Below are 13,135 nucleotides of genomic sequence, written 5' to 3'. Positions count from 1 at the left end.
TACCCTGAGTTTTATGAATGTTACCGAGGCTCCGCCAACAGTGCGAGCTTCACCCATAAAAAACAAGCTTACAGGAGTCCCGAGGAGCTCGTGCATTGAAACGTGGGGGAGTGGAGTGCGAGGGCGGGGGGAGGGGGTGGGGGTGAATGGGTGCTGTGGCTATACGTCTATATTCCGTTGGCTGATTTTGCTTCATGCATTTTTTGTGTTTTCGGGTAATCCTCCATTTATGAGCTTTGGTACATTTTCTCATCCCATATTTTGCTAAATTATTTTTGTTTGTCCCTGGTTTTGATGTGAAACTTTACAAAGATATACCTTTAAGGGTTCTAAGCAAGCTGCACAATTGAAATGAAGAAGAGTAGTTTATGATAAGCAAACAAATGCAGCATGTATTTTGGTCACATCTATCACTGTCCTGGGACCTGTACATGGACGTGTCAAAGGAATCCTCATTTCACCAACTCCACTTCACAAGTTAGGCTGCTACACAATAACCTGCACAGAACATCTAGATCAGGAACGGCTCTTCCCATAGGAGTAAAGGTTTCCACATCAGGAAGCTTTCATGCCACCATATCCTTCTAAGCCACCCAGGAGACGTCCATCACAGTACTTGCAACAGGGAAGTGACAACCACTATGTTTGCAAGAGACAACACCTTCATTACTCTTCCTGTGGATGGAGGCATCGGTTGGACAGGGTACAGAGTTTTCTTTAGGTGACAGGGTTTACTAGAGTCGATGGAGTCACACATGGAACCTGTTTAGACATCAAGGCTCTTTATGACTTAATGACTTTCAAGAAGAAAGGATAAAAGATCACAAAAACACAACAGTATCAAAATGCGAAGTAGTACAGTTTGGATAGAAGAATGTCAGATGGGAATGGAAGTCCGAACTTCCATGTTAATGTTCAAATGGTTTCTGACCATAAATACATCTCAATGCACTTTATTATGCAGCATTCCATGGTGCCTGTACTATTTGAAGGTGAAGAAACACTGGTGATGGCTCTCAGGAGACTAGGACTATCCTCTGCAACTGTCGTTACTGGCTTTATTGAGGAAGCTCCTAACAACAGAGGACTTGGATACCTCAGCATTTGTTTGCTGTTCCTTGTCTGTTACCTCCATCTTCAAACTAAGTGTGCCATGCAGCTTAGGCACAAAATACTAGGAGCATAATTGTGCACAATGCTCAAAATATACCTCCCTGGGGTGCAAAAGTTCCCAACTTAAATTTGTGTCATAGTTGATGGGGCCCACAAGAAATGCCAACAAAACTGAGAAATACACTTACTTTCACATTGGTCCTGATACCAGAATACTTCTTTCTCATTTTGAGCAAGGTACACAGTAATTGGATGGTTGCATTGACGTAGTTGAAACCTCCCTGCATGCAGGTGAACCTGTTCACTGGCCCAGCTGAACTCTATCTTTGCCAGGATCGAATAGTTCGGACTTTCATTCCCATCTGACATTCTTCCATCCAAAATGTACTACCTCACATTTTGGTACTGTTATGTTTTTGTGATCTTTTATCCTTTCTCTCTATATATTTTTGGGTTCTGTATTTCAAGCTACTTTCATAGGTGAGCCCTTATTGCCTACATCCTCAGGATTATTTTACTTAAACTGACATCCAGATAAAATTTATAGCACCCAGATAATAAACAGGAAACCTTATATTATTAGATTATTTTGGATAAAGGTTCTATGCCATGTCTCCACACGACCCTATTTGTTTTTGGAAGCAGTGGAGTAACATTACACCAGACCTTGTTTTGCGCTATGACTGTCAAACAAATTTATTGAACACTAATAAAACAAGCACAGGCACAACATTTATATTTAGAGTAGTTGTTGCAGTGTGATAATCCATCAAAAATAGAAAATAAATGTTCACAACTCTATTGCTAAAGTTATGACTTTAATTACTTTTTTGCAAAGTTGTTTCTTTTTAATCTTTTTCCCATCAACTATGGACATTTTCTGGCTTATTCTCTTCAGGGGTACTCGTCAGACACTCTCTCCTTGAAGACTCCAGATCAAGTTCATTGGTTTGAAAAAAGGCAGACTCATAAGTAACCCAGAAACAGTAAGCTGAGTTTTGTGAATTTAAATAACCGTCTGTGTGTTTCAAAAAGCTACCAGTGAGACACTTACTTAAGCAAATCATACAGCATGTTTGTATTTGAATAGGGTAACTTAGCTCCTCCCTCAAGCAAACTGCTTAAAGATCTATTAACTAATCATTGCAACAATGTACTGAGTTAAATCGGGGTATAATCTTGGAATTAAACTATTTTTAACTCCTTATGTACCACAACAAAATTAATGAATCCAATACCAAGTTAAATCTTGGACAAGAATGAAGCATTTTTGTCACTGTTATGTTAAACTTCATCTGCCATTAATCCACACACACTGTTTTTCACAGTTCACTATAGTTCAGTATTATAAATAAACTTGAATATTCTCCCATATACTCCCAAATGCACATCTTTTACTTAGAACAAAAAGCTGGAGATGAAGCACAGGTCCCTGGAGATCACTTGTCACTCACTGCTAATCTGAGAATGTTCTTTTTGCCCCATGAGGTCTCCATGACCTTGAGATGCTGCTGATGCTGCATTCTGGTCTGCAGAGCCAGCAACTCTTGCTATATAATGCTGCCCAAACTGACTAATAAAATCTGCAATCTTATCTAGATAGGCTTACATCATCTCTGCAATGACACAAGTTCACCATTTCCTGCTCGTGAAGGGTCCTCCATTTTTCAGTGGTCCCATGAGGTCTGAGTCACAAAGCAACCCACAGGTCCTGTAGCCATGCTGGACCTCTGTTCAGCAGTAGCCAGCTGTGTCTTCCAGGTTCCCTTCTTCATCCATCATCAGTAACTCAGCCTACGTTCCTTCCTCAAACTCACTAAACCCCTCTGAAGTATCTGGAGTTTGCTTCAAGTTAGGTGAGTAATGCAGAGTGCTGTGGTGATTGTGATGTTGCTGAGGGACCAGGTTGATTTTACAAGGTTTCTGGTCTTTCTGTAAAGAAGAAGATGTCTCAGGGTGAGCAAATATGCATTGTTCTGCATATTATTGTTGTAATGATTGTAGACGCTATAATTTGTGCAGGAACACAAACACTACTTTAAGCTGATGAGAGTCAAAACCTTTCGCACAGTGAATGTATATAATTATCTTTGCATAAACCTGGAGAATTGTTGTTTCCATAAGATTCAGCATCTCCCAGGCCTTGCAGGACCTCACAGCTTATCATCTCCATTTATAGCCTCCTCATAGCAGGCAAGGAATTGAGATGCCCTAGGCAACCACCATTGTCCTGCTGGCAGCTCCTGAAGGCTGTTGTCTTCTGTAACTAAAGATCAGTATGCATTACATGAGAAGATATTTTGCTGAGACAGGGAAAGAACTCACAACAGTGTGTACATTGATCAATGTATAGACACTGGAAGTACAGATCAAGAAGTCACTGACACACACTCTGTGATTTTCTGTCCATCAATTTTAAATGGCTGGAATTTTAAATAATTCAAACTAATGGACAGAAAATCACAGGGAGAGTGTCCATGATTCCTAATATGTGCTGCTGATGGGCATTTCTCCCAGCCTGGATAGCACATCAATACAATTGGCTTCATATTGCTCAGTAGAATAAAATGCCAAGTACTTTAGAAAAGCAAAGTGAGGTACTGTACTTTAAGATTTCCATGTCATATGTGCATAAGAATATTACTGAACAATCTTTATCAGCTGCTATAATTAGCCATATCCATTTATAGGAATGTAAGATAACTGACCATCAGACCCATATATAGTAGTAAAAGAAAATTAGCAATAATTGCATTGCTTACTTTGGCACCTTTCTTCAAATTGGGCATCTTCTTCTGCAGATCATTTCAGATGTGGTGTGGGGTGAATACCACATTAATTCCTGAATGAATTTCTCCCACCTCTGCTGGACCTGTTTCTGATTTATAACTTGCCATTCTGAACTGTAGAGGACATTTCAGCTTTCTTTGATGCCTGTCTACTGAAGGACCTCTTCAGAGATGGAGGTCCTTCTGTATCTTACTCCCTCCATCATCACTCCGATTTGCACGTTAGGTAGTGAGGTTGATGCACTGAGCATTATTTAGTGTTCACATGTCTATTGGTGGAGTGAACACATGCCTCAGCACACTGCAGGTACATTTTGATTTGCTTCTCAGTTGTATGTTAGTTGTAACATGTCCATATTCTAAACTGCACACTGGGCTGATTTCTACAGTACCCATTACTGGCTGTGAGACTCCCCGACGGCAGAGCATACTGGGAAAATCAACCCTACTGAGTAAACTTGTGTGTTTCTGTGAGTGCGCTAAAAAGGGAGAGAAATAAACTTTCATTTAGCTCACAGTAAATGCACTAAGGAGTTGAATTTCAGCAGCGGTTCGCCCCATTGTCCACCATAATTTTGTCAGAAGATACCCAGAAACTCCAGAGAAATAGTCTAAGCGTTTATGTTGTCTCTCTGGGGCTTCCACAGGTCTTCGGCCATGTGACGTGGAGGATTGAGGGAAACGCAGCAGATATTCAACCCCTAAGAGAATATTATACCTCATAGGGAGAAGAATTGCTCTGGGCGCTACACGTAGTGACATCGTAAACATGTTCTTTTCAAATGTATTTACAATGTTGCCACACAGCGATCTTCCCCACTGGTGCGACAGATTAGAAGGAATTTGTACATGCAATGCATGGATTGGGTTTGCTCATCAGTGACATCTCTCACCTCAATGAGCCCAACCCTCCCTCCCTCTACAATAACAATATCCATACACGTTTATGCATTCGGTTAATTGGTGGAAGCACCCAGTAGAATCAAAATCACTTTACTACAGAAACAACTTCTTGGAACATGTGTATTTTTTAGCTATAAATGAGGACATATCAGAAGTAATTTCACAAAATCACACTCCTGGTCCGGAGCCTTGTCCCTTGGCTGCACATCTCAGAAATTTGGGTGCATGCTTCCCATTACTGGGCTGGATGATAATGGGAGGTATGCACCTGAATTCCTGACATGCAACCATTGGAGGGTCAGGGACCACCCTGGGAGTGTGAATTTTTTTTAATGAACCCTATCATGATTATTCCAATCTCTTATTTTGCTTGTAATACTGTATCCTGAGTCATGAGCAGAGGAACAAAAAGTTGCTCAAAAGAATGATGGTTGTGGGGGACAAAATTACACTTTTTATTTCTGATTTTTTGTGACTCTTTTGGCAGATAAAAGTGTTGTGGTTTTACCCTTTTTTAAATATCAGGATTTCTTTTTCTTTTCCTAATTTCTGTCCTTTATTTCTCCTTTACATTCCTTCTGTTCTGTTAAAACCTCATTTCCTTTTCATTGGCCCTCTCATTGATTTATATTAATTTTTGTTTGCTTTAATTTCAAGCTCACTTGTTAGTTTGTTTAATCTCCTCCATTTCTTAATTCTTATTTTTAATTTTGTTTATTTATCTTTTCCCCATTAACATATTTTTAGACCTTGCTCTATTATATTTCCATGACTTTTCACGCACACTGGCTCAGAATTTCCTTAGAGGTGCTGCCGTTCTGTCACTGTAACTTTACCAGGAATGTGGTGGGAATAGGGTTTCCTGTAAAGTTACAGCGGCAGCAGCTCCGAGGAAAGTCCCAGCCATTATGTTATAATACAAGCTGTATTTGAAGGTGTGTCGAGAGGATATCATTCCAACATTTCTTCCTTTTCTATCATTAAACACTGGGAAGAGCATCCTGGTAGCACTGCCTGTGGGCCAGAACAGGACAGCACAATGCAATTGTGCAAGAATAATCACAGTTACAAATAGCTCTGATGATGCAGTTAGTTAGCTTGAAGAAGTGACACCAGTCCCCTCAGAATGTAGATGTGATGGAGCAAGTGGTGGTGGCAGAGGGGGAGCAGGAACCTCCTGGTCAGGATGCCGACATGGCAGACAACAATGACCCTCTGTATTTGCTGCAATGTGATGAAATTGGGCAGCCATGTCATGTTCCTGATGCTCTTCAGTGAGAAAGGAGATAAAAAGTGCTGGCAATACATGAACAATAAATCAGTCACTTTTCTGATACATGTGTGGCCATCACATTAGATGATGTAGTCGTGTGCCTGCCATTTGCATTGCTGTGTCTCTGTTCTAGGTTGGATGCAGGTGCCTTTGCAGCAGATGGTAAAGCTCTGAACTCGGTTCCCTGCTGGAGGTTGTAGAGGCAGTTATCCATGGTTATTGGCAGTAGCTGTGCCAAGACCTGCGATAATGGTTGGTGATATAATGACAGGTGTGACCAGTGTACCAATCTTCCTGGCCTGCCTTCTTTCATCTTGTACCACTTCAACTATGAAATACTATATTTGGAATATTGTATTTGGAATTCATCCAAACTAACACCATCATTAACTTTACCTTTACTTGCTGCACAGCAGTTTTTACCTTGATGCCTTACGAGCTCCCATGAAAAGTTGATATTGGAAGAAATCCTTTTCATGTACAATTTTCATTTCTTCTCATGCAGCAAAATCCTGTAAATGCTTCACTTCAGTGATTTACAGATGATTTAACGAGCAATAGTGAGCAATTTTTTAGTGGGCATTTTAAAACCTTATTATAATGAGCACAGAGAAATTGCTTCCTGTCAACAAAAACTTATTTCTTATTGTCACTGAAGGTAATTTTCACCTTCACTGCTTGGATGGTAAACTGGCAGAGCAGATCACCCACCTGTTATAGAACCTGCCCAGCTTTTAATTCCAATGTGGAAATGTAAATCGGGTGGGCTCTATAACAGGTGGGCAATCTGCTGTGCCAGTTTATGGCCAAAGTGATAGAGGTGAAAATGACTCCCACTCCTTTCATCCCTTTTTTCCATTATAAATTTTTGGCCTGCAGTTTCCTCTGCACTTGCACCCCAGTACACTTGTAAACCAGGCTCAAACCCCGAAGGTGAAAAGTTACCTCAATTCTGCTCTGCCTGAGGTGCATGAATGATGGTGAAATGAGTTGAAACTTTTAATTTTAACACTCAAAGAAGAAATATACTGATGTGGGTTTGGCACTTCCTTGGGACCCGATTGTTTTCGTTGATTTACGCCCATTAACATCCAGTTTAAGTTCGGGCGTATTCTAATGGGATTGGGGGGGTGCTTGGATGCAAATTGACATCTGTAAAATTGGCACAATTTCAGGCGTAACTTCCGGGTTGCACTCAAGGAAGAAAGTCGAGGTCCCTATGTCTACAATTACAGTGAAAACCACTTAAGTGAACTTGTCACCCTGTAATTTTTCTTAAGCTTCTAACAGTTTCTGGTTAGTTTTTTTTTTCAAATTATTTGATTAAATTTGAGAGGAAAAATATAAAAACTTTATCCAGGTAAAGTTTATATCAAAAGTGTGTATATCTGTGCATCTGTGTGTGAAAAGGAGCGAGAGAGAGAGAAAATGATAGTGTACTGATTACATACTTGTAGCTTTTATGTTCTGTTCTATAAACTTTAGAAAATGCATTAAGCTGAGAGAGATGAAGAAAGAAAAAGTCAGAAGCCACAGAAATGCACAGGGCCATTTATGTTGGGGTTGAACCATAGAGGTGGGACTTTAGCCCATTGATCACCTGCAGTGCTGACCCCATCATCAAACATAGGATCAGCTCCTTTAAATACACAGTGGCATTTCTTTAGCTCGGCTCCTGTGTAACATGGGATTAATTTGCTGGGGTGAGAGGTTTGGGGGGTGGTGGGGGGGAGATGTAAAATGCTGGTGCAGCCTTAAAATAACGAAAAATGGCTGAAGATTAAAAATGGCAGAATGCTGGGACCAAGTACAATAGTGAACCTTATGCAAGACTGAGTGTTCATTGTGTATCTCAGCTTCATGGGAACCTGTGAAAATACCTCACCTTACAACTGGTCCTGGACTAGACAGGCCTCCAGATTAGACAGAACCCCCTCATCAGCTTTCAGACACTGGGGGTCAGGATACAGTCTTCAGGCTCCTCCCTCTCAGGGTTTTCAGGATCTGATAGAAGCCATTAGACTATCCACCCCGCTGTTCAGGAGACAAACAGATCCAGGGCCCAGTATAATGTCGATAGCTGGAGCGGACCTGCATGGAACTATTCCTCAGGACAGCTGCACATGCCAGGTATCCAGCCTATCCCCTCAGAACACCATGCAACTAGCACACAGGAGGCAATGGCAGGCTGCCCAGGCAGATGATCAAAGGTGCAGCCAGCAGCAGCTCTGTCCAGGACTAAGTCACCTTGAGAAGAGGATCACCTCAGTCCTATGAGCCTTTTGTATCACAGTAGGAGCGAACCAACTCTCACAATACTAGGTTGCACCCTGGAGAAGCACTAGAATAGGAGAAAGAAGGGCGTGTTTAGTCACTCAGGGGAAGCACGGTGCAAGGAAGGAGTAGGATGACTTATGTTCATTTTTGTTGTGCTTATAGTAAGAGAGTAGGTCCTCTTATTTCATCCTTACTCGTGGAGATTATAGTCATTCAGAAAAATGGAGATTATAAAGACTGGCATGGTCATGAAGGGCCAAAGAGGTCTAATATAATGTGTGAAGTTCTAGGATGGGTACCGCATTGAAGGAATTGGAGTTTATATTGAAGAAAAAGGAGAAGGAGTAATAGTAGTGTTTACAAAGGGAGATTGTTAAACTGTTGAGAATACTTCACTGAGACGTTGAGTTACATAAGAACATAAGAACATAAGAAATAGGAGCAGGAGTAGGCCAATCGGCCCCTCGAGCCTGCTCCGCCATTCAATAAGATCATGGCTGATCTGATCCTAACCTCAAATCTAAATTCATGTCCAATTTCCTGCCCGCTCCCCGTAACCCCTAATTCCCTTTACTTCTAGGAAACTGTCTATTTCTGTTTTAAATTTATTTAATGATGTAGCTTCCACAGCTTCCTGGGGCAGCAAATTCCACAGACCTACCACCCTCTGAGTGAAGAAGTTTCTCCTCATCTCAGTTTTGAAAGAGCAGCCCCTTATTCTAAGATTATGCCCCCTAGTTCTAGCTTCACCCATCCTTGGGAACATCCTTACCGCATCCACCCAATCAAGCCCCTTCACAATCTTATATGTTTCAATAAGATCGCCTCTCATTCTTCTGAACTCCAATGAGTGGAGTCCTAATCTACTCAACCTCTCCTCATATGTCCACCCCCTCATCCCCGGGATTAACCGAGTGAACCTTGTTTGTACTGCCTCGAGAGCAAGTATGTCTTTTCTTAAGTATGGACACCAAAACTGTATGCAGTATTCCAGGTGCGGTCTCACCAATACTTTATATAACTGCAGCAATACCTCCCTGTTTTTATATTCTATCCCCCTAGCAATAAACGCCAACATTCCGTTGGCCTTCTTGATCACCCGCTGCACCTGCATACTAACTTTTTGATTTTCTTGCACTCGGACCCCCAGATCCCTTTGTACTGCAGTACTTTCCAGTTGCTCGCCATTAAGATAATAACTTGCTCTCCGATTTTTCCTGCCATAGTGCATAACCTCACATTTTCCAATATTGTATTGCATCTGCCAAATCTGATTCTCCTTACAGTCATCACCGAGAAGTCCTCTAAGCGACAGTCCTCCTGATGCTCTACTCCAAGATCGTCTGCCTCCAAAGCAGCTGTGGTCACCTCCCCGGGGATCTTCATGTCCAAGCCATTTTGGACTGCAAAGTTGTGCAGGGCACAGCAGGCTACCATGATGCAGGATTCATGCTCAGGTGCATTTTGCAGACCCCCTCCTGATCTATCGAGAAAGTGAAAGCTCCTATTTAAGATCCCTATAGTTGCAGAAGCCATGCCTGGTCCTCAGCTGTTGTTCTTGCTACTCACAGAAGGGCTATTATCCATGGCAGGAGGTTGTACACTTTGTCACCCACAACTTATCTGGTTATTTTAGATTCTTCCTTGAAGAGATCAGGGAGGGCAGTCCCAGCCAGGACAAAAGTGTCAAGGCAACTACCAGAAATTCTCTTTACGGTGGTAATTGTTAAAATAATCCTGCAGTGCGTTAAAAACTTACTAACACATATGTAGAATGATGTTGCACTGGCTCGTTGCCAATGGTTTATTTAGAGAAACCAGATTGCTACTTTTATCTTCTTACTCACCAATTGCTGGCATGTTAGAAAGAGCCACAAACTGGGGGCGGTGCACAAGCCTGATGTCGAAAGTTGCTTTCATAGCAGGTTCATCGAAGCAGGGGAAAGCTGTTCGGGCAAAAGATGCTTCCATCTGCGATACAACCAAAGTTCTGATTGGGGGAAAAACATACAACTTATTATTGCTCCTTTCACTTAAGGCCAAAAGAGCATGTGTGGAAGTAGAGAGCCATTCAGGCTATGGATCATGTTCCTTCCAACAAACCATTTAAAGGCCCCAAAAATCAGTGGGCTGCGATCTTGGAGGTTATGCCAGGATCGAGCCCACCAGTGTCCCCAGCATTGACCCTGCCAGAGTATGAGGTATAGCAGGAGGGCACCACATTTTCATGGGGCTAGCGGGTGCCCACGGCCCTATGGCCGCATCTTGGGCACCTGCTGGCCCAAAGCTACTTGAAGCTTCTCTGCCTGGTGACCATTGGGTGGTGGCTGCCCAGGTCTTGATACACCCCGAGACCCAAACATTCCTCCCCTTGCCCCCTTGTGCACTAAAACTAAGAATGAAAAATATCCACCTTCATAAGTCCAGACGATTGTCCTGGACAGTGTTACATTTGAAGGAAAGGGTTAACTGTGCCCCTTTTAAACCATGATGTGGAGATGCTGGTGATGGACTGGGGTTGACAATTGTAAACAATTTTACAACACCAAGTTATAGTCCAACAATTCCTTTTAAACCAGTACATTTGAAATCTACAAACACAGCAACTGCCAGAATTTGAAAAGCTTTTATAACAACTGCAGGAATACGAAGAGCTTTCAAAAGTTTCTAACAGGTCTTTGACTTGTAAAAAAACAATTGATCAGAAAAAGACCACAAAAGGCAATTGGAGACACCATGGCTATAAACTAAGTTTGTGTATCGATAAAAGAAGCCCTCCACATTCTAATTGCCCAAGAATAGAATTTGCACACAGATAAGAGAGACTGACAGTGGTCTGAGATAATGGCACATGGTTTTTACTGAGGTACGTCAAAGAGACCTAATAATGAATGAAAGCCTCATTACAGGGGTATTAATTGGATAAATAAATGACAGTTTCCCCCAATCCAAAAACAATATAAAAAGAAGACCTCATGGCAAAAACAGGCACTGCAGTCAAAGAATGTCTGATTAGAGGAAGGACATCTAACAATGTAGACGAACAATCAAGCTTGAAAAAAACTCTGCTTACAAGAAGGACGTCCGAGCGAACAACAACAACAACAACAACAACTTGCATTTATATCGCGCCTTTAACGTAGTACAATGTCCCAAGGCGCTTCAAAAGAGCGTTATCAAATAAAATTTCATACCGAGCCACATAACGAGGTATTAGGTCAGAACATCAAAAGTTTGGTCAAAGAGATAGGTTTTAAGGAGTGCCTTAAAGGAGGAGAGAGAGGTAGAGAGGTGGAGAGGTTTAGGGAGGGAATTCCAGAGCTTAGGGTCTAGGCAGTTGAAGGCAGAGCCGCCAATGGTGGAGCGATTAAAATCAGGGATATGCAAGAGGCAAGAATTGGAGGAGCGCAGAGACCTCGGAGGATTGTAGGGCTGGAGGAAGTTATGGAGATAGGGAGGGGCGAGGCCCACGGAGGGATTTGAAAACAAGGATGAGAATTTTAAAATTGAGGCGTTTCTGGAACAGGAGCCAATGTAGGTCAGCGAGCACAGGGGTGATGGGTGAACAGGACTTGGTGCAAGTTAGGATACGGGCAGCAGACTTTTGGATGAACTCAAGATTATGGAGGGTGGAAGATGGGTGGCCAGATAGGAGACCATTGGAATAGTCCAGTCCAGAGGTAACAAAGGCATGGATGACGCTTTCAGCAGCAGATAAGCTGAAGCAGGGGCAGAGTCGGGAGATGTTACGGAGGTGGAAGTAGGCGGTCTTGGTGACGGAGTGGATATGGGGTCGGAAGCTCATCTCAGGGAAAAATAGGATGCCAAGGTTGCGAATGGTCTGGTTCAGCCTCAGACAGTGGGAAGGGAGAGGGATGGAGTCAGTGGCTGGGGAACGGAGTTTGCAGCAAGGACCAAAGACAATGGCTTTGGTTGTCACAATATTTCGTTGGTGAAAATTTTTGCTCATCCAGTACTAAATGTCGGATAAACGATGTGACAAATGAGAGACAGTGGAGGGGTTGAGGGAGGTGGTTGTGAGGTAGAGCTGGGCATCATCAGCGTACATGTGGAAACTGACGATGTGTTTTCGGAAGACGTCACCAAAGGGCAGCATGTAGATGAGAATAGGACGGTGCCAAGGATAGATCCTTGGGGGACTCGAGAGGTAACGGTGCAAAAGTAGGAAGAGAAGTCATTTCAGCTGATTCTCTGGCTACGACTGGATAGATAAGAATGGAACCAGGCCAATGCAGTCCCACCCAGCTGGGTGACGGAGGAGAGGCAGTGGAGGAGGATAGCGCGGTCAACCATGTCAAAGGCTGCAGGCAGGTCGAGAAGGATGAGGAGGGCTAGTTTACCATTTGTGACTTTGATAAGGGCCGTTTCAGTACTGTGGCATGGGCGGAAACCTGATTGGAGCGATTCAAACATGGAGCTGCGGGAAAGATGGGCACAGATTTGGGAGAAAAAGACAAAGGCCTCAAGGGACGATGAGCTGATCACTCTAAACTGCCTTGATGCAAAACCCTTGATTTCTAAAGGTAGTATGTATTTTGTGATTTGCCTGATGTTCACATGAATTGTTAAATCATTAAATAGTTACCACTAAGTGTATAACAGGCAAAGTAAGATCATATGTATTGTTTGATTTTGCTTCATGCGACTATGAATTATAACATCATTAAATATTTATCTTTGATCAACAAAATTAGCGTGAGTGTGGTTTTCTTTGACTGATTATTGTCCAGGTGCAAGAATCACTGGAAAATCAGGTTTT

The 13,135-nt window shown here is 42.4% G+C and overlaps 1 protein-coding gene across 1 annotated transcript in view; it reads right to left on the bottom strand.

The window, feature by feature from the left end:
- Nucleotides 1–13,135, bottom strand: part of LOC137320957 (aminopeptidase Q-like) — a 131,285-nt gene that overhangs the window by 103,368 nt on the left and 14,782 nt on the right. Inside the window, exon 2 of the mRNA XM_067982986.1 lies at nt 10,203–10,345. Coding sequence (XP_067839087.1) covers nt 10,203–10,345 — 143 coding nt within the window. The remainder of the gene's footprint in view (nt 1–10,202; nt 10,346–13,135) is intronic.

The sequence above is a fragment of the Heptranchias perlo genome, chromosome 4, assembly GCF_035084215.1.
Source record: "Heptranchias perlo isolate sHepPer1 chromosome 4, sHepPer1.hap1, whole genome shotgun sequence".
Lineage (NCBI taxonomy): Eukaryota > Metazoa > Chordata > Chondrichthyes > Hexanchiformes > Hexanchidae > Heptranchias > Heptranchias perlo.
This window is presented reverse-complemented; position numbering and strand designations above follow the sequence as displayed.